Raw genomic sequence first — 25,607 nt, 5'->3', positions numbered from 1 at the left:
AAACTCAAAAAAATGTACATTTCACCTTTATTTCAAATTAAAAATGGGTTTTCAGTGGTCTTGATCCCAGAGAATGGTTATAATTTTTGCTTCTAAAAAAATTAGTTCTTGACTTTGAAATCCCATTCTAGAATAATACAGCATGCAAAGGCTTTTTCTCCTGGCTAAGTTCTTATTTTAATGATACTTTTGCTTTCTGTTCTAAAATATGATTTGGGTGGCTAAAGATGGAATTATAAAAACACTAGCCCTACAACAACATAGAAAGTAAATATTTATTTGTTGAGGAACTAACTTCATACCTAAAAAAGTAAATTATTGTTAGATATCCACAAAGAATCTCAAAGAGTCCTAGTTACTAAAAATGCTTGCCCACTTATAATAAAGTGATACCTTCCTTTTTAAAACTTGATCTCTAGGGTGCCTGGGTGGCTCAGTGGGTTAAGCCTCTGCCTTCAGCTCAGGTCATGATCTCAGGGTCCTGGGATCGAGTCCCAAATCAGGCTCTCTGCTCAGCGGGGAGCCTGCTTCCCCCTCTCTCTCTGCCTGCCTCTCTGCCTACTTGTGATCTCTGTCAAATAAACAAATAAAATCTTTAAAAAAAACAAAACAAAACAAAAAAACTTGACCTCTAAAAATTAAATGTAAAACACTGTATCAGCTTAAAAGAAATTATTCCTAACTCAGTAAACATTTTAAATATTTGCTCATAATACCGTTAAGCCTAGCTGTGTCACGGATGTTGACTTTAATAGCATGCCGTAGGACTGGTGTGCATTTTAAAGGTGTTGCTTTTGATAGGTTTGCTACCATCAACCTTAGATTTAGGAGAGATTACGATGGGGCAGGGGCACCGGGCTGGCTCAGTCAAGGAAGCATGCAACTCCTGATCTCAGGGCTGTGAGTTCAAGCCCCGCATTGGGGGGTGTAGAGAGTACTTTTTAAAAAGAAAAATTCTTAAACAACAAAACAGAGAGCTGACAATGGGAACTATCTGTGTAGCAGCTTCTTAACCTGAATAAATGCAAGTCTCTAGCTAGGTTTATCTTATACCTACGCCTTTAGGACAAGAGCCAACATAAAACCAAGGCTAACTTCTACAGCCTGTTCCTTCATTGGCTTTGAAGTCAAGCTCCTTAGATCAGCTTCACATTGGTATCGCCATCAAGCTCACCACTAAGGTAGCCCTAGTTCTCCCATCCTGGGGTCATGGAGTCTGGAACTGGGACAGGACAGCCTGTGTGTACCACATTTGTAACTGGTTTTCACTCTGTAGAGAGAATGCTTTGCCCCAGATGTTACCCTCAGTAATGTAAGTTATCCTTGTTTTATTATCATTATTAATTTGGAAATTATTACTGACAACAGTACTGAAACCAGTTACGTAAACAATATGAAGTTTAGATAGTATGACTGCTATTTCTTCTTTTTTAAGATTTTATTTATTTGAGAGAGAGCATGAGCGGGGGTGAGTGGTGAAGGGCAGAGGTAGAAGGAGAAGCTGACTCCCCAGCAGAGCAGGGAGCCCAACATGGGGCTTGATCCCAAGACCCTGAATTCATGACCTGAGCCGAAGGCAGACACTTAACCACCTGAGCCACCCAGGAATCACATGATTATTATTTTTTTAAAAGTCTTATGGACATTGAGGAAGGTGTGTGCTATGGTGAGTGCTGTGAAGTGTGTAAACCTGGTGATTCACATACCTGTACCCCTGGGGCTAATAATATATGTTAATTTAAAAATTAATAATTAAAAAAAATCATGGTTAATCAGAGGTTAAGAAACTTGTCCAAGATCACATAGCTGATAGGTGCCTGGTATGAATGGTTTGGGGGTAGGTATTCTTTGGTGATTGTGGTATAATGATTTTTTTCTTAACCTAGAATAAATGGTGGTCAACTTAAATTAGTTAAGGAAATGAAAAAAAAACTGAGGTTAAAATGAAAAGGAATTATTGATCCTTTCTCAACCAAGGACAAGTATTTCTCATCTAACCATAAAATCATGGATTAAATCTATTATGTTTTCAACATCATAAATATAAATATTGAATTTCCTTAACCTAATGAAAGTATCCTTTTTAATACTATTTTAGCTGTTAGAAAAAGGACTGTCCAGCATGCAGCAGTCGTTACTACAGATCATCTATAGTCTTTTGAGTCACATTGACCTCTCTGCTGCCCCAGTCAAGCAGTTTAATCTGGAAATCATAAAGATTATTGGCAAATACGTACAGGTGAGTGAACACAACATTTATGTATAGAATCATTCATTGCAAAACCATTTATAATCATAAAAAAACCCTTTAAAGGTCCCAGAGTAGAGAAGTAGGTTAGTCCGGAAGTCATGTTTCCAGGAATATTTACAACATGGAAAAGATGTTCTTAATGTAAGTGACAACAAGCAAAATCTGAATGGTAGGGTTGGCATGACTCCTAATTTTGCTGAGTCATTGTATCTGTGGATGTACATTTCAGTAATGACTGGAAAGAATGTACACAGGTGGCAGCTCTCGTCACCTCTGGACAGGACACATGTGACTCTTTTGGGCTTTCCTGCTACTCACGAGGTTCTACATAGTTAACAAATGCTACTTTCAGAAACAGAAGAGCTCTTCATAGAGTCTGTGTTTTAGACTTGCTTTGTGTGTCTGATACAGGGAGCCCAGATATATAGAATGTGGAAAATCAAACTTGGTTTCATGTAAATGATGACAAGTCAATCTGGTCTGTGCTGAATTTCACCTTTGAATTACCTGTTAAGAAGGGCCTTGCTGAGCAGATAAGTATTGTGGATACAACTTATCAAAGAGAAAAACTCTCTTAAGAGTCTAAAAAAATTAATATTTTGTTTCTACTCCAGTTATATTGCATTCACTAAAGTAAAACTTAAAAATGGAAATAACTTGGCTAGCAATGAGTTTTGTTGTAGCCCATATCTGAAAGTAATAAAACTGTGTTGGTTTCCATTATTCTATTAGGTAATCCAAATTCTTTTTATATTCCCCTGACGGTCAGTGAATGCAAATATTCAAAAAGCATAAGATTTCTTTGTGACCCTGTTTATCTTCTCTATCTTCTTTCTCAGTGAATAATGTTTCACCAAATAACAACCGAATAACAATTACATGTTTTTTTCTAAAGAACATTTCTCTTTTCTTCTTAAGGTGTCGAGAAGTTAACTCATCAGATATTTGCTGGGTCTCCCACAGAGACACATACCACATTGAACTACTAATTTATAAAGTGTAGATGCATTTTTTTTATGTTCAGAACCACAGGTTCACTTGTCCACTGGGCAAGCGAGAGATCATAAGAGGGCATAGATTTCTGACTAAGTGAATGGCATATTACCCATCCAAAAGGAACAGCACAACTTAGCTTTCCCTAATGGCTGCCATGTTGGAGGACAGATCCAGTGTGGCGAGAACACATAACTTTTGTAGAGAAGCTGGAAATGTGGGTTTTTCTCTAAAATCTCCTAATTTCGAAATGTTGACCCAAATTTCTTAAATTTTATGTGAACCCAAGTCATATTTAGCTGATGGGCCATCACAGTTAGTGACTTCTGCTTTATTCAAACATAAAATATTTCACAGAATGGAACTCCTCCTGATAATCTTTTTATATTTGAAGCACAACTGCCAGGATAATTTATAGAAACACCCCTGACGAAGTTTTAACTTTTTACAGTATCCAGAGCTTCTAGTTATTTCTGTCAGAAAAAAATGTCATAACTTTGTTAAATATAAACTACATGTTTGTTTGTTTTTACAGTGACATACGTGCTTAAAATGTCACAATATCTATGTGGACATTTTTATAATTATTAAATATTTTGTGCTTTAGGCGTTCTCATAGTAAGATGTTATTAGAGAAATTGGATGACTCAGTTCTGCCAAAGACGTTTCACTTGCTGTTGATTATTGTTTTAGTGACATTTTCACCTCAGAATGGTCAACTGTGACAGTATGTGGAGCACAGGTTGAGGTGTAATTTTGTGACCATAAGTCAGAAAAAAAAAAAGCAGTTTTTTAATGTGTATGCTTTTCAGTAGATGGCAAAAAAAAAAAATACTATAAATTCTTTATCAGAAATTGATTCTTCTTTGGGCGCCTGAGTGGCTCAGTTGGTAAAGCGTCCAAATCTGAGAGCAAGCCCCGTGTGGGACTCTGCTGGGTGTGGAGCCTGCTCAAGAGTCTCTCTTCTCTCTCTCTCTCTCTGGGTGTGGGGGAGAGGGGTCCCCACCCCCACTTGCACATGCACAGTCTTGCTGGGGAGAAAAAAAAAAGAGAGAGAAAAAGAAAAAGAAATTGTTTCTTCTTCTTCTCTACAAGTATCTGTTATGGTCATGTAAATCATTTTTAAATTATGTTGGTAGAAAGACTATACTTTCAGGGATCATTTCTATAGTTTGTTAAATTATGTTGGTAGAAATACACAAAACTAAAAGCAGAAAAATAACTCAAAGACCTTAATAACTCCAATAACTGGGCCTTTTTATCTCCCTAGTGGCCAATCAGAAGACGACACAGCCACAAATGTAGGGGAAAAACTCACCCTATACAACTCAGTAACCCCTGAGAACATCACTTTAGCTGTAACGACCAATCAAAATTAGAAATCATATCGATCCTACCATTCAGATTTGGGCTTGGGCCGTCAAGAAAAATCTAAATTTTTTTAGTTTTATTAAAATATTTTTATGCCTGAAAAAGAAAATATGCATTAAAAGTGTCTCCAAGACCTTAAATATTTTAAGTTTGGAGTCTTAAAGCCATAACTTAATGCATCTCGAAAATTCATATATATACAACCCCTTTGTTTACCACTATGGTGAGATTACTACATAGACTTTCTAAATTAATATTTACAAGTGCAAGGTATTCTGAGTTGGTAGCATTATGTATATGATGTCTCATGAATCCGACAATAGAAAATAATTTCCTTACCTGTTGTAACTCAGATCCTCTGTTAAAGGACCTTAAAGTGAAAATGAATGATTTATAAAAAGTTTTTGTAAAAACAGTATTCTCATTGCTTACAGTGTCCACTTAATTTTTGTTCATAGTTAAATATGTATTTGTAACTTTTATATGCCTATTATTTTTTTAAACCAGAGTCCTTACTGGAAGGAAGCCCTTAACATATTAAAACTGGTGGTGTCTCGCTCTGCAAGTCTTGTTGTACCCAATGATATACCCAAGACCTATGGAGGAGATCTAGGTTCTCCTGAAATTTCCTTCACCAAGATTTTTAATAATGTCTCTAAGGAGTTGCCTGGGAAAACCTTAGATTTTCATTTTGATATCTCTGAGGTAAGGTGCTCTATTAGAAATGTTCGTTGGTTCATTTATTCACCCATGCAATAGTAGGAAACAACAGTGCTGTGGAAATGGGGTGGTAGTGGGGAAAAGCCCTGTCATTAGGGGCGGCCTACAAACTCTTGGGGAAATGGGTGAGTAAACATTGTGAGAAGTGCTTTGGTTGGAAGTCAGAAGTACTGTAGGAAGATACAGCATGTACCTCTAACCTGATCTGCGTGTTGAAGCACGAAGTAAGCCTTGACAGGCATATAGGGGAGTTTGGGGAGGGAAGGTTAATGCAAGAAAGAGCAGCATGTATGAATAAAGCCTTGTACGTGTGAGAAAGCATGGTGTTCTGGAAATTTCGGAGCAGACTGTAGAGAACGGAGGTGTAGAGTAGGATGGACGGTGAAGCCGAAAGCACAGGAAGGGGCGAGATCATAAGGACCTTGCAAGCATCATAACAAGATGGTTTTATCTTGAAGCAGTGGAAGCTGTTAAAAAAATTTGTAACTGGAGTGGAAATAGTGGGATTTGCATTTTGGGAAATTCACTCTGGCAACAGAATGGAAAAATAGACGAGAGGGGAGGAGAGGGAAGTCAATCAGGAATCTGTTAGAGTAATTAAAAAATAATGTTGGAATGTCTCTAGGCAATTGCCAAGGAAATGAAGAGGGTCGGGATGGGTTTCAGAAAGCCTAAGGAAGTCCTACATGGGGTTTCCTGGGAAGGAGAGAGGAGGTGTACTAAGTAAGGAAGAGGCATCCAGGACAGTCGCTTTGCCAGCAAGGTGAGTGTTGGTGCCATTCAGAGAGAGTGAGAAGGCAGAGAACAGATCTTGCCGGAATGGGAGGAGGGTGATGAGGTCAGTCTTGGCTAAACCAACTCTGACACTAAGACACATAAGCTGCCTAGTAGGCAATTAGATTTTAAGATCTGAAGTTTTGGAAGAAAACTTGGATGGAAGTAATCATGTAGGATCTTCAGTGACCGTTAAAACTGTGAAAGGAAAAACAGAACTAAAATAAACTACGACCCAAGAAGCCCAATACTTTAAAGAGTGACGCAGGGCCCAGTGCAGAAGGGAACCTGGGCCCTTTATTATGTCACATATTTAACACAAATCTCACATAAAAAATTTTGACCCTGGTTGGGAACCCCTAATTTTTTTTCCCAGCACCAGAACCCATTCTTATTGGCTTTGGAGCCATGAAAATCATCTTTTAGAAGCCAAAGAAGGAACTTTCAAGAAGGACGTTACTGAACAAGCATTGTAAGGAAGTTGAGAGTGATTAAAAAAAAGAAAGAAAGAAAGATCCAGGGGCACCTGGGTGGCTCAGTTTTTAAGTGTCTGCCTTCCACTTGGTTCATGGTCCCTGGGTCCTGGGATCAAGCCCTGCATTGGGCTCCCTGTTCTGCGGGAGCCTGTTTCTTCCTCTCCCACTCCCTCTTCTTGTGTTCCCTCTTTTGCTGTGTCTCTGTGTCTCTCTCTGTCAAATGGATAAATAAAATCTTAAAAAAAAAAAAAAAGGAAGATCTGATTGGTTTTATATCAGTCAGGATCACATAGATTAAAAAAATTATTTTGCTATTTAGCCTTGGTATTAGAATTTATCCCAGGCTTATGGATTATGTTTTTTTAGATAGAAAGAAACTATGTTTGTTGCTAATTTTTTAGTTAATATCAGAATTCTAGCATAGGGCATGATAGAGAAACCGGGCTTTCCTGTTCCTAATTATCTTGTCTAAAGCAGTGGTAAGAATTCTCAAAACACTTGATATGCCTCATTTCAATTTGTTTCCTCGAGAATTCCCAAGTACCTGCTCTGCGTAGGCAGAGGGGATATAGTGGGGGAGCAGAGATGAATCACTCAAGGTCTACAGGGCTCACACGTAAGACAGCAGTGGAAACAAGGCCCCAACAGCAAGGAGATGTCCACATGTAATTACCCGGATGTGTGGTATCAGGGAAGGCCTCCTTGGAAGTCTGGCGTCCCCATTAAAAGATGATCACGGGTTTGGTTGGTTGGTGAATATTGCATACAAAGGGTGCAGCATGTGCCAAAATGGAGGTCCATGAGAATGTGGTGTGTTTGGAAAACAGCAGCAAGTTAGTTGTGCTGGAGTGTGAGCTTCAGGCGGGTGTGGTAGCAGTTGACGTCCGGGAGATAAGCAGGAACCACATCATAAAGGGACTTGGTTGATACACAGATGAGCTTGAATGTTATTTTCAAATATAAATTCAAGACACTTCACAAAGCCAGAATAAATATAAATGAGTTTTGGATAATCACAGAATTTTTACTGATACAAATTTGGAAATGTTATATATCAGATTTGGAGTAAGAAGCTACATAGATATCTTCCTCTTTGGAGTTGTTACTTAACTTGAATATTGACAGAAGTACATTACTGAAGCACATACAGCAATATGAACGGAAAAAACACCAAAATGTTAATAGACGTTAAATCTAAGTGATAAGATTACGGGTGTTTTTTTTTTTTTAATCATCTTAATATTTTCTGAGGTTTCAAAGAGGATGTATTTTATAACCCTGAGGAGACATGAGGAGGTGGTGGTTTTTTTAAAAAGCAGATCTCTATTTAAAATAGGAATAAGCTCTCTGTAGTCTTCTCAGAGAGTCATTTTCAATAAAGCGCTGTCTCCAGATTTAAAAAAAAAAAAAAAGAAGAAGACATCATGGGCAGCCCCTGGTTGGCTCTTTCAGACAAGCGTGCAACTCCTGATCTTGGGGCTGTGTTTGAGCCCCACGTTGGCTATAGAGATGACTTAAATAAACTTTTAAAAATAAATTAAAAAAAAGACATCACTACCTTTGATTTTTGTAACATCTACTTCATGCTAAGTAATCTTTCACCTTTTGTTGTTTTGGGTTGTTTGTAAAAAAATAAATAAATAAATGTCCTTATAGATACAGTATTAATCCTTTCATGTTAGAATATCTGAGTCAGACACCACCATTTTTGTTTCTGTGCAGACACCAATCATTGGAAATAAATATGGCGACCAACATAGCGCAGCTGGGAGAAACGGGAAACCGAAGGTCATTGCTGTTACTAGGAGTACTTCCTCCACTTCTTCTGGTTCTAATTCTAATGCCTTGGTTCCTGTTAGTTGGAAAAGGCCACAGTTATCACAGGTACATTAAAAAAAAAAAAAACCATCAAAAGCAAAAATTTATAGAAGAATCAATTTTGTTATATGTATGAAAGCTCGAGAATTTGCCTTGATCCGTAATCCTAACATTCTGAATTTTTTTTCCCCTTAGCGAAGAACAAGAGAAAAGCTAATGAATGTGCTTTCTCTCTGTGGTCCGGAATCTGGCCTTCCAAAGAATCCATCAGTGAGTAACCATGACTGCACACGTAAGAGTTTTAAAAATCCTGTTGTTCCGTGAAGAAATGGAAATGCCTCCATCTCCTTGCTTGCCTCTTCTTGCTTCCCTTACTTTATGGTATTAACTAAGAATGAACGAGAGATTACTGGTCTCTGTGGCACTGGGCAGTTATGGTCATTAAGTATTCAGTCAGTTAAACGTTAACATGAAAACCAGATTACAGCTCGGAGTTCATTGACAGAGGAGACCTGTGGTGGCTTCTCAGGCACCAGTCCTCAGACACAGAGTGACGAAGCTGACAGGTGGCTTTTGTTTTTGTTTTTGTTTTTGGCCGGGGCTCAGGTTGTATTTTCTTCTAATGAGGATTTGGAAGTCGGTGACCAGCAGACCAGCCTAATTTCTACAACAGAAGACATGATCCAGGAGGAAGAGGTAGCCGCGGAAGATAACAGCAGTGAACAGCAGTTTGGCGTTTTTAAGGATTTTGACTTTTTAGATGTTGAATTGGAAGATGCAGAGGTAAGGATGTGGGCTCTCCATTATCATATTTATAGTTTACAGTTGCAAGTTTATGAGAATTGAGGATTTGACCATAGGATCTTTACTAGTTAAGGTAAAGAAGGTACAAATCCAGTTAAATGGGTGACGGGTGTTAACGGCACTTGCGATGAGTACCAGCCGTTGTAGGCAAGTGACGAATCACTAAGTTCTACTCCTGAAACTAATATTACACTATATGTTAACTAACTGGAATTTAAATAAAACTTGAAACTATATACACATATATATATGTCCATAAATTTTTTTTAAAAAAAGAAGAAGGTAAAAATCTAAATTGGGAACAAACATGATTAGTTTGATTAGTCAGTAACAGTAGTCTGAAACAACAGAGGAAAGAGGAAATCTAATTTTTAATTTTTTCCCCAGAAAATAAAAAGTGAAAAATGGGTTTCTTCCAAATTAGGTCTTTAATTTAGGGCATGCTTAGACTTAAATGTTCCACGTGAGCCAAACAAGTTAAGATGCAGCAAAATGATTTTTAAAAAAAAGTATTAAAATTTATCAAACACCGTTTTGAAGTATAAGTACAGACGTTTACACTAAGTTAAGTTAAATTAAATGAACTTACGTGAGTACAAAGGCTTCGGCTTTCTAGAACTTTCTCCTGTGGCATATGACCAGCATTCTACCTGTGAAATCCTCACCATTTTCTGCTTCACGATGTAGCCAGCTCCCCCAAATGACCCATTTCGTTTAGCACCGGAGGGCTTCTTTCTCCTCTACACTGAGTCAGTCTAGAGTAAGTTGACAGTTGTGTGTCAGTGTAGGTGATTTCGAAATGGAAACTAAGTCAGAAGGTGGATTTATTAGCTTACAGAACTGAGAGAGGCCAGAGGTAGAGTTTATTCGGATACAGCTCAGTGAGGTCTCTGGTTATGTCTCTGCCGCCAGCGAGGCTCTGCCCCTCTCTGAAAGTCTCTGCCAGATGCTTATGTCCACAACGCAGCAGGGTTCAAAGCAAGTGAGGGTCACTTCAGAGATGCTCTTGTGCTGAAGAAGTGGAAGTGGAGAAGTTGCTCTCCTAAAGTTTTTAGCACATTTCCCATCGTATGATTGGGCCACGCTGGGACATTAGCTAATTTCTGGAAAGTCATTGTGGTGAAGAGAATAGGATTGTCTCAACTGTGTTGGTCTATATAGGGACCTATTTCTGTAGCTCAGTCCCCTAAACTTCCAGCTCCTAAACCTGAAATGTCTATGGCACATGGGTTTAAATCATGTGCACTCTAAAATTTTTATAAATATCTCTATTCCAGAAGCCTTAATGGCTTGTCATCTAGTAGCCACACCATTGTCAGTTGAGATGTCTTTCCCCAAGGAATTGAAAGTCACTCACATAATCGTACGCATTCATTAACCCTCTTGGAGGGATGTTTTCCTTTGGCTCTGATAGGTGAGGGGGAGTGAAACCTAATGGCCCGTGCCATGCCACAGCATTAGCTGCTGAGAGGAGACCGTGTAGGGAGGGCCTGGTCCATGCTTCAGCTTTCCCTGCTCCGTGGAGGATATGCGCACGGTGGCCCTGGGTCCAACCAAATGCCTTTACACTAGCTTGGCAGTGGACAGGCTTCCATAATGGCTCACCACTGACATGTTCCCGCAGACCCGGGGTTACCAGAGTCTCAAAACAAGTATTATTCAACACCACGTAGGGCAGTGGCTTTAAAGGGCTTTTAAAGGGCTTTTAAAGTTGTTCTTTTTTTTTTTTTTTTTAACCATAATCCATAGTTAATACATTTTATATCATGTCCAAGTATCTAAATACACATACCTTTAAAATTCAAGTTTCAGGGCGCCTGGGTGGCTCAGTCGGTGAAGCCTCTGACTCTTGGTTTGGGCTCAGGTCATGATTGCGTGGGGCCTGGGATGGAGCCCTGCGTGGGGCTCCCCATTTAGCACAGGGTTTGCTTGCAGACTCTCTCCCTCTGCCATTCCTCCTGCTCAAGTGTGCACTCTCTCTCTGTCTCTAAAATAAAATAAATATAATCTTTAAAAATGTTTAAATTAAATTAAAGTTTTAAGAATATGCAGCCTTGGGCATCTGGCTGGCTCAGTCAGTGCAGTATGACTCTTGACCTTGGGGTCATGAGTTCGGGCCCCACATGAGGCGTAGAGATTACTAAAAAAAAAGAATATGCAGCCTTACTCTTTTATGCACACTGACATTTCCTATTCTCTTCCTTTTTTTTTCCCCCAAAATGGCAGGCCATCACCCTCTAAAATTGATTTCACATCCCCAATTTGAAAAATATGTTGTAGGAAATAGGGCTGGCTTGAATAATCAGGTAAGAAAGTGTGACGGACCGAAGAGGCCTGCAGCCCTATCTCAAGGGCATCATGAGCAGCTTCTAAATCTTTTGTAGTTATTTGCTTTTTTCATTTGAGAGTTTAAAATTTCTAAGGCAGACAGGCTCCTGACATGTTTGTAATGGTAAGGTTATTTATTTTGTTTGCCTCTTTTTTTTTTAAGAACTCTATAAATGCTTCCAAGTTGATCCCATAACCTAACGTGTCAGTAGTAACAAATATGGCTTTTTTTTTCTTTTTTTTTTTCTTTAGCAGGAGGGAGGGAGAGTGGGGGCGGTGAGAAAAGAGAGAGCAAGAGAGAGAGAGAATCCTAAGCAGGCTCCACACCCAGCATGGAGCCCAACGCAGGGCTTAATCTTAAAATCCTAAGACCATAGCTTGAGCCGAAATCAAAAGTCTGATCCTTAACTAAATGAGCTGCGCAGGTGCCCACCCCCACCCCTGCCAAAATACAGTATTTGAATAGAACCTTAGTCAAATTAGATTAAAGATATTTAATGTAGTTTTTTCTTCAAGTCGGTGATTTGGGGAGGGTGGTGTTAATTTATGCCTTATAAATTAGGCAAATCAAAAAAGATTTTTAAAAACCTAAATATAGTCTTGCTTAAAACAGGGTAATAGGAAACACTTTGCTACAAATCAAATGGGACTGTTCATTAAACTTCTAAATCACCCCCAACCTGGAAAGCTACTCATGTGTATTCATTAATTCACCAAATAAAGATTGAGGGCTGTATGCCACTACATAATGATATTTGAAATATCTTGTAGGAAGATAGCTTTTCAAACTTTGACCTTTAGGGCCTCTGATAGCCTGAGAAACAGAGAAAGATTCTAGGGCCAAATGGGCAGAGCTCCTGGCTACCTGTTTTCAACCAGAGCAGTTTGGGTTTTGTACATCAGTTTTGCATGGTTGACTTCCATTTTAAATCTCATTTGAAATAAGTATTCCTGGGGTGCCTGGGTGGCTCAGTTGTTAAGTGGCTGCCTTTGGTTTGGGTCATGATCCCAGGGTCCTAGGATCAAGCCCCAAGTTGGTCTCTCTGCTCAGAGAGAGAGAGAGAGAGAGAGAGAACAGTTCTCTAATAAATAAATAAATAGATAGATAAATAGATAAATTTTATTTAATAATAAATAAATAATAAAGTTTATAATAAATAAAATATTTTCTCAAATAAATAAATAAAATGTTTATTTTATAATAAATATAAATAAATTTTTATTTATGAATGAATAAATAAATTTTTTTTAAGAATTATTCTTTTGCTTTATTAAAATTTTTGAAAACCTCTACTCTGGACCATCCCTCTTAAGTAAAAAGGAAGACAAATCCAATTTTCTGGCCAAATCGTGGTAATTTTTCACATCAGGGCTTACGAGAGAATATAAGAATTACATCCTTACAGAAGGAGAGTCGGTTTAGAGTAACCAACACGTAACTTACATAAACCCATAAGTGGCATGGAATTGAAATCTGTCCTATTTCCTCTTGAACTTTTGACGTTATCCAGGGTTATCTTCTGATAGCTTTGATCTTGATCTTAAACTGTTTTATAGCAGAAAATGGGTTTAGCCAGAACCATCCTGCAGACTAAAATAATTGTGACCCTATATGTTGTCAACTGAATGTGGGTATTTTAAGTCAGTTTTGCATTGTATCAAGTATTAAAATCCATGTAAATTTCGAAGATTTTCCTAAAGTTCGTGTTGCCAGAGTGTATCATAGAAATGTTGTTTTAAGTGTCTGTCTCTGACTTCTTCATAATATATCTTGCATAAAAAAGGAATTTGAATCACCTGTTGGCTTCCTACTCAGAGCTTAATCCAGAGCTTGAATCAGTCTTTGGGTTTGAGAAATCACAAAGAGTTTTTCCCCAAAGTGTAGTGTATATTTAAATGTTTGTCTTCGTTCTTTCTAATTCTGTGTGTTTTCCTTTCTGCTAACCAGGAACTGCAGGTAAGTTGCAGCCTGGTGTTGTGGACCGTTTATGTGTTGTCATTTGTGACGTATGTGTCTTTCTCACAGTCTCATCTGTGTTTGTGTGTTAGAATAGAAATGGCCTAGATGGTAGGTTTAGTTGGTCCCCGGTCACACATGATAGAAAGTCCAGAAAACTATTTAGTTAAAACAGGATCAACCAAATCTTTTGATCTCTTTAAGTATAAATATTTAAGGAAGTTTTAAAAAGTTTCGAGACATTGAAGGGCTGATTGAAACTCTGCTTATGATGATGCATTAAGTGCTTTTCATCCGGGTACATGTTTTCCTGGTGTAGCATGTTTGCCACCTGCACACGTACCTGCGTCTTAGAAACCACGTCTTGCTTTTCCAGGGTGAAAGTATGGACAATTTCAACTGGGGAGTCCGCAGGCGCTCGCTGGACAGTATTGACAAGGGGGACACTCCGTCCCTGCAGGAGTACCAGTGCTCCAGCAGCACCCCCAGCCTGAACCTGACCAACCAGGAGGATACAGACGAGTCGTCCGAGGAAGAAGCGGCGCTCACCGCAAGCCAGATCCTCTCCCGCACGCAGATGGTAAACGGTCACCTTCCCAGACGGCGACAGTCGCTCTCGCTTTCCCTCTTAACTTCCAACCTCGTCATTGCTCTGTCCTGGTTTTTCTGATTTTCATTTCACCGTGGGTACAATGCACATGCTGAAATGAAAATTAGAAATTGCACTGCTAATGCAGCATTCCGTGCACGACAGGACTAAGCATTTACGTGGAGGCTGAGCACCCCTTAGCGGCTGAGAACGTCGCCTCTTCTCTCAGAGTGATGGCTGAGTCTGCCTCTGAAACTAGTAGTTCAGCATATGTGAATTCAAACAATAAATTTTTAAAAATTACATATAGGACCAAAAAATAATGACTCTCAGGTCAAGATAGACATGGTTACGCGGGGCTTTTCCACGTTTGTAGTTTTTGCCTAGTGAGACCTACCTCGTGTGAGCCGAGGCTGCACCGATTCCATCGGAGACAAAAGTGGGGGCAGAGGTCATTGTAGGAGGTCAAAGAAGCTCTTCCTAACAAAGCTCCCCACCTACCTGATGACAGACAGTCTGTTCCTTGTGGCCTTTGTGACCATCCTCGACCCGTGAGCGAACTCCTCACTCTGCTGTCTCTCCCTTCAGTTGAACAGTGATGGCGCCGCGGATGAAACAAGGCCGGACCCTCACGATCTACTCCTTCAGTCTCAAGATTCCACGGGCAGCGTCTCTACAGAAGAAGTGCTTCAAATCAGAGATGAGACCCCAAGTTTGGAGGCTTCTCTAGATAATGCTAACAGCCAGCTGCCTGAGGTGGGGAGAAAGGCGGGCTGGTGCTTGGCCAATCTGGGCTCGTTTTAGCAGCCTGTTACCTTCCTCGCTTGTCTTTTGAAAGTTTTCATCTGATAACTTGATTTGTGGCCAGTATTTCTAACCTGTTGGGTTATTTTATTTGAAATGAAATAGACAAATCTGATAATTTAAAAAAAAAAAAAAAAAAAAAAGGAAAAGCTGCTGGATTAAGGAAATGACCTGCAGGTTAAAAATAATCTTGAGTGTTTGAATGAGCCTTTCGTGTTGCCGAGTATGATTTTAGGTCAATGGACAGACGCTTCCTGGGGGTGGCGAGCATCTTCTTTGGGGCTGGATCTTGGAAGGGCCGCTTTTTTGTTTTTTCTTCTCTTTTTGCTTTGTGTTGGGGTTTATGTGATTGGTGCTCTGATTGGGATTAAAACCTCAGGCCAGCTGCGTTAGCGGTTGGTTAAAGGAAACCTTTTTAAAAGACGTTGGAACTACTAGTATTATGACTTTTGGAAAGGCCTGTGAGAAGTAAGCCAGATTCCAAGCTAATGACTGACCAAAAATAAGTAAGTATTAGTTTTCTTGATGGTTTTTTTCCCTTAAGATTATTATAGATACTTTCTTTTCTTTTCTTTTCTTTTTTAAACTGTAATTGCTATAGATTTGTCATATGTGCTTTAATGCTTTGGTAACTATTAAGAAAATACTGTATTTTTTCACAGGTAACCAAACTAATGTTACTAGATCTTACTATTTTAGTTAGTTGAATTCTCATATTCTTATTAGGCTGACAGTGTAAAAGATTTTTAACAGTAACCAGAGTTTGAGGTGAAGGCATTTTGGCATTTTTTTCAATGTATGACTAGTATGGCTTAAGTTTGGATAACTCAACAAATACTGAGATTTTCCTGCATGCCTGGCATTGAGTTAGGTGTTTGAATAAGGCTTGGTGACCCCTACTCTGAGGAAGTGCATTGTCTATTAAGGAAGACAGAGAAGGTTGGGGAGAAAGGCATTACATTTCCGTAGGAGAAACTTAGTAACAGCCATGTCCCGGGCTTTGTGAAAACTCAGGAGAGGCTGATCAGCTGTGCAGTGGGGTCATGGTGGTGAAGGACAGGTTTCGTGGCATCTGGGACATTGCAGGCAAAGGGACATGTGGAAAGACAAGGCAGCGAGGAAATAATGTGGTATATTTGGGTAACGGCAGGAAACTGAGTATTTCTAGAGAATGAATTGGATGGAGAGGGAAAGGAGAGACGGATGGGGGCCGGGATGAGAAGGGTCCTGCGTGCCACACTGACGACTTGGACTTGACCTCAGGGTGATCACAAGTCATGAATTTTCACTGTTTCAAGAGACACCTGTTCCGTGACAAGCACCGTACCAGAACCCTAGGCGAGAGTACAGGCCGTGCAAGTATTCAGTGATTTAACCAATGTTTCTTGAGCCCCTACTGCCTGCTGGTTGCTTGCTATTCTGGGCACTGGGCATATGGCACTATGTGGAAAAAGGCTCCTGGTTTTCTGGAGCTTAATTGTAGTAAAAGGATGATAAGCAGGTTAGACAAATAAAATATAAATAACATGTCAGAAAGTGATCTTCCTCTTAGTCACACTGAGAACATCTAACAGGAACGTGGAATTGGTGAGGAAGAAAGGTGGAGCAGCATTTGAGGTGAGACCTAAGTGACATGAAGATGTGGGGGGGCAGTGTCCCAGACTGGGGAGGCAGCAGGTACAAAGGCCCTGGGGTAGCCGAAAAACAGGCCATCCCTGAGGCTTGAGCCTGGGGAGCAGGAGGGCTAGACGGAGGAGGAGTCAGAGAGGGGCCGGTCTGAGAGCCACACAGCAGATAACCATCAGAGGGTTTTAGGCAGAAGAGGGACAAGATCTGATTTTGCTCTTTAAAATCTCTCTTTCTGTATGTTGAAAAGGAAAGGAGGTTCTAGTACCCGTCACATGAGTTCACAGACCAGGCGCCTGTCATCAGGGGAAGGCACCGTCTGGTTTGTGTTCTAGCAAAGTCTCTCTGTCAGAGGTGTGGACAGGAGGAGGCTGAGATGGGGAGATAAACCAGAGCAGTATTAGCAAGAGATAATGGGGCCCGAAGGAAGTCATGAAACGAGAAACGTTTCCAGGAGAGGACCGACCAGTTTAGAGATGCACTTTAAGTAGACTGTATTCCCTTCAGTTGTTGGGAGGCTTGTTGTGTGAGTGTTAATTCCTAGCTCATAATCTGTCAGCTGTATCCGGTTTGGATCACAGCATGTAAAAAGGCCTCATTAGAAACAAGGGAACAGAGACTCATACTAGAAATACCCTCTTAACAAAAGCAGTAAGGTTAATGGTTGGGTGTTGTCATTTTGTTTACTTGACAAATGGGAAATCTTTTATTTTGGGTTATTAAAAGCTATAATCACAGTAAACTTCTGATAGAAATCACTCATTTATTGGAAACAAATTGGAAATTCACATATATTTCTGTATATATTGGAAACTTATTTCAGATGGGACAGCCATTCATCCAACAGGACTGTATTTGATGGCTTCTTTCTAAGACACTATAAAGTTCCTGGTGACATTTTTTTTTTCCCTAAAGGAAAAACACCTCACTTTACTAGGTTTATTTCCTTTATCAGTCGTGGGTTTCATTTTCGCCATAAGCTTTGTGACACAGGTGAATGAGGATAAAGGAGATATTCATAAACATAGTATTTCATTAGTAACAGTTCTGTTGACTTTAAAATTATCACCAAAAGAATGGCTGTCCGCGGGAGAACATTAGGTATTTTAGCCTAATGTGCTTTCCCCTGTCATGCCCAATAGTGACAGACGACCTCAAATTGCCCTTTTTTAAAAAAAAGTGTGAAAGCACCAAAGTAATGAAACAAAACCATAATTCTGTTTTTTAAAGCAGTTTCTTAAGAAGAGGAATTAATTTTAATAGGTGAAATACTTTATGAATTAAAAGGAACATTGTTCCTAGAACTGTTTGAGAGCGGTTTTTTTGTCCCTTAAATTATGTTGCTATCGGGAGATGAAACAGAATAGGCTACAGCATTTCATGTCATGACAAGCTTTAGAGCCATTTGCTGCTTTCTTCTCTGTAATATGTACACATCACACTTTGAGCTGTTAAGAGATTAAGTCCGTTCTTCATTTGCATTTATTAGAGAAACCTTCACAGATGAATTTCTTCTAGTATTTATAATAGCTTAGATACCAATTCATGGATGGCAGAAATTATTCCTTATAGGAAATGAATCTTCGAGTGTAATTGGATTGGGGGGGTGTTTGCACATATATGCATCACTGTGTAGTAAGATAAAGTTCAAGAAAATTTGATTCTCATAAGGCACATACAACAGTGGAATCCATTCCATGAGCCCAAAAGCCTCTCTTCATAAAATCTAGGTGTTCCCAGGAAATTTCAGCATGTAGTATATGTTAATAATTACAGATAAAACATCTATTTTCTAATTATTATTCAATAATAAATGTCAACCAGATACAAGTATAAACTAATGAAAAGTGAGGACATTAAACTGAGAAGTTTGGTGGGTTATTGCAACCTGGTATATTCAAATTGGTATAGATGGAAAGATGCAGGCTAATAAAATCTCTAGGTGTAGAAATATCTCTAGCACTATCACAGAAACTCTTTCCAGATAACTAATGCTTACCGCTTTAATGGCCAAATCTTTTTTTAAAAAATTTCAGATACAAACAGTGTATTGAATTTTTTTTAGAATGATTGAAGTTTGTGGAATGGTTCAGGAATGATGGGTCCCATATTATTTAAAAATGCTATTCTATGCAGAGTCAGAATTTCTCCTTTCCCTGCCTCACTAACCTCAGGCCAGTGTTCCCGTGATATCCTTCGTGTCTTCCTGCCACACTTCTGTGCCATTCCTGTCTTCTAAGTCCTCTTCCCTGAAATGCTGTCTTGGTCTGCTTGGGCTGCTTTTACAAAATATGAGAAACTGGGTAGCTTAACAATAATGGAGATTTACTTCTCACAGTTCTAGAGGCCAAGGAGTCCAAGATCAAGGTGCCAGTGGATTCATTGTGTGTGGCGGCGGGGGGTGGCGGGGGAGGGCTTTCTTCCTGGTAGCTCTTCTTGCTGTATTCTCCCTAGCTGGCTCTCTGGCCTCTTCTTGTAAGGGCACTCATTGCATTCCTGAAAACCTAATCACAGTTCAAAGGTCCCATCTCCTGGTACACCACACTGGGGGTGAGAGTTTCAACGTAGGCATTTTGAGGAGATAAAAACGTTCAGCCCATGTCAGTATCACTAACCCATCTTTGTCATACCCCATCACATGGTATTTCCTCCAAGGAGACTAGCCTCCATGCCTTAACCAGATGTGACCTCTCCCTTTTTTGAGTACCAGTAGTCCTCTGTATATTGTTTGTAATATTTACCTAACACTTAATGTACTCCAGATGACTACTATTTGCATATTAGACTAACCCCATTATTAGGTTGTAAGCTGATCGGAGATAGTTACTGATTTATCCCAGAGCACCCAGCCCAGAATCTGGTGAAAATCCTTCATTCATTTTATGATATAGATGAATTTTACACATGTATAAACTGTGGCCCAGACTGGTCTAAGGTCAGGGGATGGCTCCCTTACTTTTCATGTTTTGGGAGAAAAATTACACTTTGAACCAAGAAGAAAAGAAACAACTGCACAACTAATTAGTAACTTAGGACTAAGCACCTTTGAAAAGGAGCTGATCTTTACTCCTAAAACTGAGACCACAGTGCTTATTTTCAAACCGATTAAACTAATATCTGTGCACATTAAAATTAGTGTTGACCCCGGAGTGGGAGAAGACATTTGCAAATGATCAATCTGATAAAGGGTTAATACCCAAAATCTATAAAAGAACTTACAACTCAACACCCAAAAAATAAGTAATCCAGTTAAGAAATGGACAGAAAACATGAATAGACATTTTTCCAAAGACAACACACAAATGGCTAACAGACACATGAAAAGATGCTCAACGTCACTCATCATCAGGGAAATACAGACCAAAACCACACCTGTCAGAATGGCTAGAACTAACAACCCAGGAAACAACAGATGTTGGTGAGGATGAGGAGAAAGGGGAACCCTCTTGCCCTGTTGATGGGAATGCAAGCTGGTGCAGCCACTCTGGAGAACAGTATGGTGGTACCTCAAAAAGTAGAACTTACCCTGTGGCCCTGCTATTGCACTACTGGGTATTTACCCAAAAGTTACAAAAATATAGACTCACAGGGGTACATGTACCCCAATGTGTATAGCAGCATTATCAACAATAGCCAAACTGTGGAGAGAGCCCAAATGCCCACTGAGTGATGAATGGATAAAGAAGATGTGGCATCTGTATACAATGGAATGCCAGTCCGCATCTAAAAGAATGAACTTTTGCCATTTGCTAGGATGTGGATGGAGCAGGAGTGTATTTTGCTAAGCGAAATAAGTCAGAAAGATAAATACATGATTTCACTCATATGTGGAATTTAAGAAACAAAACAGAGGAACTTAGGGGAAGGGGGAGAAGAGGGAAGCAAATTATAAGAGACCCAACTACAGAGAACAAACTGAGGTGTGATGGAGGGAGGTGAGCAGGATGTTGGGCTAAATGAGTGACGGGGATGAAGGCGGGTACTTGGGATGATGAGCACTGGGTGTTGTATGTAAGTGGTGAGAGCACCACATTCTATACCTGAAGCCCATTTTACCATATATGTTAACTAAGCAGAATTTAAACCAAAACTTGAAATAAAAAAATAAATTAAAAATGTTTTCTTATGTTTTTAAGCTTGATAAAAATGTGATTGTTTTACAGGATACAAGTTCAGCATTAAAGGAGGAACAGGGGATCACGACGTTTGAAGATGAAGGTTCATACATAATTCAAGAACAGCAGGATTCTCTTGTGTGTCGGGGGATTCTGGACTTGGAAGACGCTGACATGCCAGAGCCCCTCGCTCCGGAAAGCTACCCTGAGTCCATCTGTGAGGAAGATGTCACCTTGGCTTTGAAGGAACTGGATGACCGATGTGAAGAGGAAGAAGCTGATCTCTCTGGACTGTCTAGGTGAGACTGCGGTGTCACAAACACTAGAATGCGGGGGGTTGTCCTCTCTGAGCCCCTCCCAAGTATGGTTCTCTCTTCCAGTTCACTTAACTTTTGTTTCTTTGTTTTAGCCTGTAATCATACCATCTTCACTGTAAAGGATAAAATGACTGCGATGGATTTATTTTCTGTAACTAACCTTTAATTTGCTTAAAAGAGAAGCAAAGCACAGCGAGCAACAGTCGACACCAAATTCCTCTTTTGGCAAAATGCCAAATGGCCAGTTGTTAAGATCAATACTGCATCGTGGCCAGAGTCAGGTGTCAAAATCATGGGACGAACTTGGTGATACCAAAATAAATCTGAAATATATCCAAAAAATTATTTTACAGTTTCCTCATCAGTGGTCATGGTTGTAAAGTTTGACCTTTAGAATGGGCAGAAGTAATCGTTTCTTGGTACTGTCAGATGTTAGATGACTTCTTTTAAAATGTTCATGTTCTATACATCCAAAATATATTATCAAAAGTACCAAGAATTCCCAAAAAGAGCATTTTCTTCACTCATGGGCTAACAAAACTGAATAATCATTATTGCGTATAATTCTTAGAAGAAATCTTGGCTGTTATGAAGTGTGTAAACCAAACTGTTCTATAATAATCTAGAATTATGACATTAGTCATAATAGTAGATATAGTCATATTAATAACATAATATATAATATAATAATAGTCATAATAAATAGATATTATTTATTTTTCTTTTAAGTTTTATAAATATTTGTTGCTCAAAATCATGTTCTTTATAAAGTTGTCTAGCTTAATGCACTGTCTGTGTATCTACTTCCCCATTCATTAATTTCAAGATCTTTGATAGTTATTTTTAATCAAATATTAATATTTAGTAGTCATCAAATATTTCATAGTTTCACTCTTACAATAAAAACCATTCATTTGTATTTCAAGTGATAATAGAGGGGTGTGTGTGTGTGTGTATTAAACTAAGCACTCTACCCAGTGGGGGGCTTGAACTCACAACCCTGAGATCAAGAGTTGTGTGCTCCTCCAGCTTAGCTGGCCAGGCACCCCTTCCAGTAATAATAGAGTTTTAACATACACAGCACAGAAGGAGGTTTTCACTCTTCAATATACCTAGAATATTCTCCTGTATTTGAAAGTCTACATTCAGATATTAACTGCCACAGTGATACACCATTTTCACGTTACCGATTTGGACGGCAGTAACCTGCAGTCACTCATTTCATTCATCGTACACAAAGGCAGGGATGCTAGAAGTGATGTGGAGGTAGATATTCAACTATTGGGCTTTCTAAAAGGTTGAAGCCAAATGATGGACTTTGGCCAAATACCAAAGATGAAATCGAGTAGTGTACCCCTACTAATACAGAGGGATAGCCATTCGGGTTTACAAGAAATACATTTTGCTAAGATCAATCACTACAGTGACATTGTAAAAATATACTTTCTTGAGGTATGGCTTAAAGTTTTCACTTCAGATGTCTGCTTTATTTTTATTTTTTCCTCCGTCTTTACTCAAATCCCTCCCTTCCTTATGAATTGCTCCATAATTTCTATAAAGCCTTATAGAGATACTTTGTCGTGTGAAACTCGCAATTTTAAGACCTTGGATAAAACATTTCTTTATGGAGTTTCTGATTCAAACACCTCTTCAGCCTTAAGACCCAGGGTCACACATTTCGTTATAGAAGATCCAACCCAAACACACCTTCATCTCTTTTCATTGTTTCATTGTTGTCTGTATTATCTGACTGTTGGGATTATAAATTCCTCCAAAGGGATGGCCTGGTCTAATTTTTCTTTGAATCCACAATCTGTTACACACCATAAGGCATATAATATATACTCATGAAGTAGCTGAGCTACCAGTACGTGTCGAGGCTTATAACCTTGGGTTTGGACCCATAGTCCTGGGTTGAAATTCTGACTGTGTCATTTCCCACCCAATAACCTAAGCATAATACCGAATTTCACTGAACTTTTTGTTTCATCATGGTAAAACTGAGGGCTCAGTCGTTAAGTGTCCATTTTCGGCTCAGGTCATGATCCCAGGGTCCTGGGACGGAGCCCCCATCGGACTCCAAGCTTGTCAGGAAGCCTGCTTCTCCCTCACCCACTCCCCTTGCTTGTGTTCCCTCTCTCACTGGGTCTCTGTCAAATACATAAATAAAATCTTAAAAAAACAACAACTGAGGTAATAAGAGCCCAACCTTCAGAGTTGCTGTGAAGATAGACTCACACAATCCTTATAGAGCAGCTAAGCTAGCCCCTGACCCAAAGCCAACAGCCAGAACGCTTTATATGTCGTCATCACCAGTCGGACCTGTTCAATTAAAGGCTCCAAGATTGATCATTAAAAATGAAAGCATTCTACACGGCGTTATTCACAGAAGTTGCTGGAAATTACTGCAGAGCACTGGCATATTATAGAGCTTGGCTTGTTTTAAACCGGTTGCTTGAAAGTAAATTTCTAATTCCAAAGATGCTTAGGAGAAGGAACACAGAAACCTGCTTCCTTGTACTTTCTTACAAAGTTTAAGTTCTGTACTTTCTTTTTTTTTTTTTTTTAAGATTTTATTTATTTATTTATTTATTCATTTATTTATTTATTTGACAGAGACAGAGATCACAAATAGAGCAGCAGGCAGAGAGAGAGGAGGAAGCAGGCTCCCTACCTAGCGGAGAGCCCAATGCGGGGCTCGATCCCAGGACCCTGGGATCATGACCTGAGCCAAAGGCAGAGGCCCTAACCCACTAAGCCACCCAGGTGCCCCTGTTGTGCACTTTCTAAATCAATGTGTAAATTTGAATAAAAGCAATCTAAGTTGGATGACTCAAACTATTTTAGGATAGTATTATGATTACTGTGATATTTGTATTCACAGTCAAGATGAAGACGAGCAAGATGGCTTCCCGGAAGTCCAGACGTCGCGTCTACCATCACCGTTTCTTTCTGCCATAATCGCTGCTTTTCAGCCGGTGGTGTGTGATGACGAGGAAGAAGCCTGGCGCTGCCATGTCAACCAGATGCTGTCTGACACCGACGGGTCCTGTGCCGTGTTCACTTTTCACGTGTTCTCCAGGCTGTTTCAGGTCCGGCAGGTTTAAAGTTTTCTGAATTTATATTAACAGTTACCCGATAAAGTTATGGGGTTTGTTGTTGTTTTTTTTTTAATCTAAAATCAGTACCTCAAATTCTATTTTCTTTCATTTTTTAATTCAAATTCTGTTCTATTTTTATTTTTCTTAATGTCTCAAATTTTCACCTTCCCACTGCTGGTTTTTTTTTTTTAAGATTTTATTTATTTATTTGACAGGCAGAGATCACAAGTAGGTGAGAAGCAGAGAGAGAGAGAGAGAGGAAGAAGCAGGCTCCCCACTGAGCAGAGAGCCCGATACAGGGCTCGATCCCAGGACCCTGAGATCATGACCTGAGCTGAAGGCAGAGCCACCCGGGTGCCCTCCCACTCCTATTCATTAAAAAAAAAAATTCCCCCCACGGAGCTCCTGGGTGGTATAGTGTGTTGAGCGACCAGCTCTTGCTTTCAGCTCAGGTTGTGATCCCAGGGTCGTGAGAACAAGCCCGGCACTGGACTCCACGCTCAGAGCTGGGTCTGCTTGGGTTTCTATCTCCCTCCCTCTCCTTTACCCCTCCCACCAAAAAATCAATATTTAGAAAAAAAAGTTTCCCCAAAGATAGTGATATTATTTAAATTTATATTATGACACTGTAGTACTGCCGATTATTGATACAATAACTAGTACAGATATCTCCCCTCAGGCAACTAAAATAAAACTTGAACAGGATAAAAACTGATAAATTTTCTGCAGTAAGGTGGGCACCATCCAGGATGCCATAAAAAATAAGAAGCATAGTCCCTGCGTTCAAGGGGTTTGCAGTCACTAGCATAAAACAGCTTATAATTAAGTACTCAGTTAATTGGCTGTGTCTCCGCACACCTTAAACATTTTAGCTAAGATTGCTTCCAAGTGTAGGAATAATAACATAAGCGCACCTGTATCAAGCTCTCACTGCACACCTGGCATTGCGCTTAAGCGATTTACATTATTTAATCCCTAGACCAGACCTACCTATGAGATGTAGACATATTTCTCGCGCTCTGTAGCCAGGGAAACTAAGGCATAGAGAAATGCCAGCTTAGTCATTATGCTCCTGCTTTTCCCTTTGACCCCAGCGAATGCTGCCCGTCTTGGAAGACTGAGCTAAGTACATACTCTCAGTGGAGCTTTTCCAGCCACTCCTGCCTCCAGTCTCTCCCTCCTGGGGGTTATTTAGTGCTCATGAAATTACTCTGTCCTTTTGCACTACTACTTGGTTTCCTATTTATGTGTATTTTTTCTTCCCAATGATACTCTGTTTCCTGATGCCTGAGATTGTAGCTTCTGACTTTATTATTATTAAAGCAGATTGATACCTGTGGATACACATTGACTATTCATATAATTTCACCAGTGAAAATGTAGTCTGAGTCACTGAGCGCTCATTATGGGTAAGGCACGACCTATTTTATGTTAATGAGTATTCTTAAGTTCTGAGAAGATCGTACCTTCAGTGCATCTTTAAGACTTTTAATTAAATCAGATGGATCCCATAGCCAGGCACAGTAAACTGCATTTACTAAAGGTTTCTTTCAACTAAAACTT

At 39.5% G+C, this 25,607-nt stretch overlaps 1 protein-coding gene across 10 annotated transcripts in view; it reads left to right on the top strand.

The window, feature by feature from the left end:
• The window catches only part of FRYL (FRY like transcription coactivator), a 259,588-nt gene that overhangs the window by 218,887 nt on the left and 15,094 nt on the right, over nt 1-25,607 (top strand). For all 10 annotated transcript variants that reach the window (XM_045079730.1, XM_045079728.1, XM_045079729.1 and 7 more), the window contains 9 exons: nt 2,099-2,239; nt 5,123-5,320; nt 8,308-8,469; nt 8,599-8,673; nt 9,010-9,186; nt 13,869-14,072; nt 14,670-14,837; nt 20,675-20,925; nt 23,828-24,035. In XM_045079730.1, the coding sequence (XP_044935665.1) occupies nt 2,099-2,239; nt 5,123-5,320; nt 8,308-8,469; nt 8,599-8,673; nt 9,010-9,186; nt 13,869-14,072; nt 14,670-14,837; nt 20,675-20,925; nt 23,828-24,035 (1,584 nt within the window). The remainder of the gene's footprint in view (nt 1-2,098; nt 2,240-5,122; nt 5,321-8,307; nt 8,470-8,598; nt 8,674-9,009; nt 9,187-13,868; nt 14,073-14,669; nt 14,838-20,674; nt 20,926-23,827; nt 24,036-25,607) is intronic.

This window comes from Mustela putorius, unplaced genomic scaffold, assembly GCF_011764305.1.
Source record: "Mustela putorius furo isolate JIRA1106 unplaced genomic scaffold, ASM1176430v1.1 tig00000430_pilon_pilon_pilon, whole genome shotgun sequence".
Classification (NCBI taxonomy): Eukaryota; Metazoa; Chordata; class Mammalia; order Carnivora; family Mustelidae; genus Mustela; species Mustela putorius.
The sequence above is the reverse complement of the archived record's forward strand: the minus strand, read 5'-3'. Positions and strand labels throughout refer to the sequence as shown.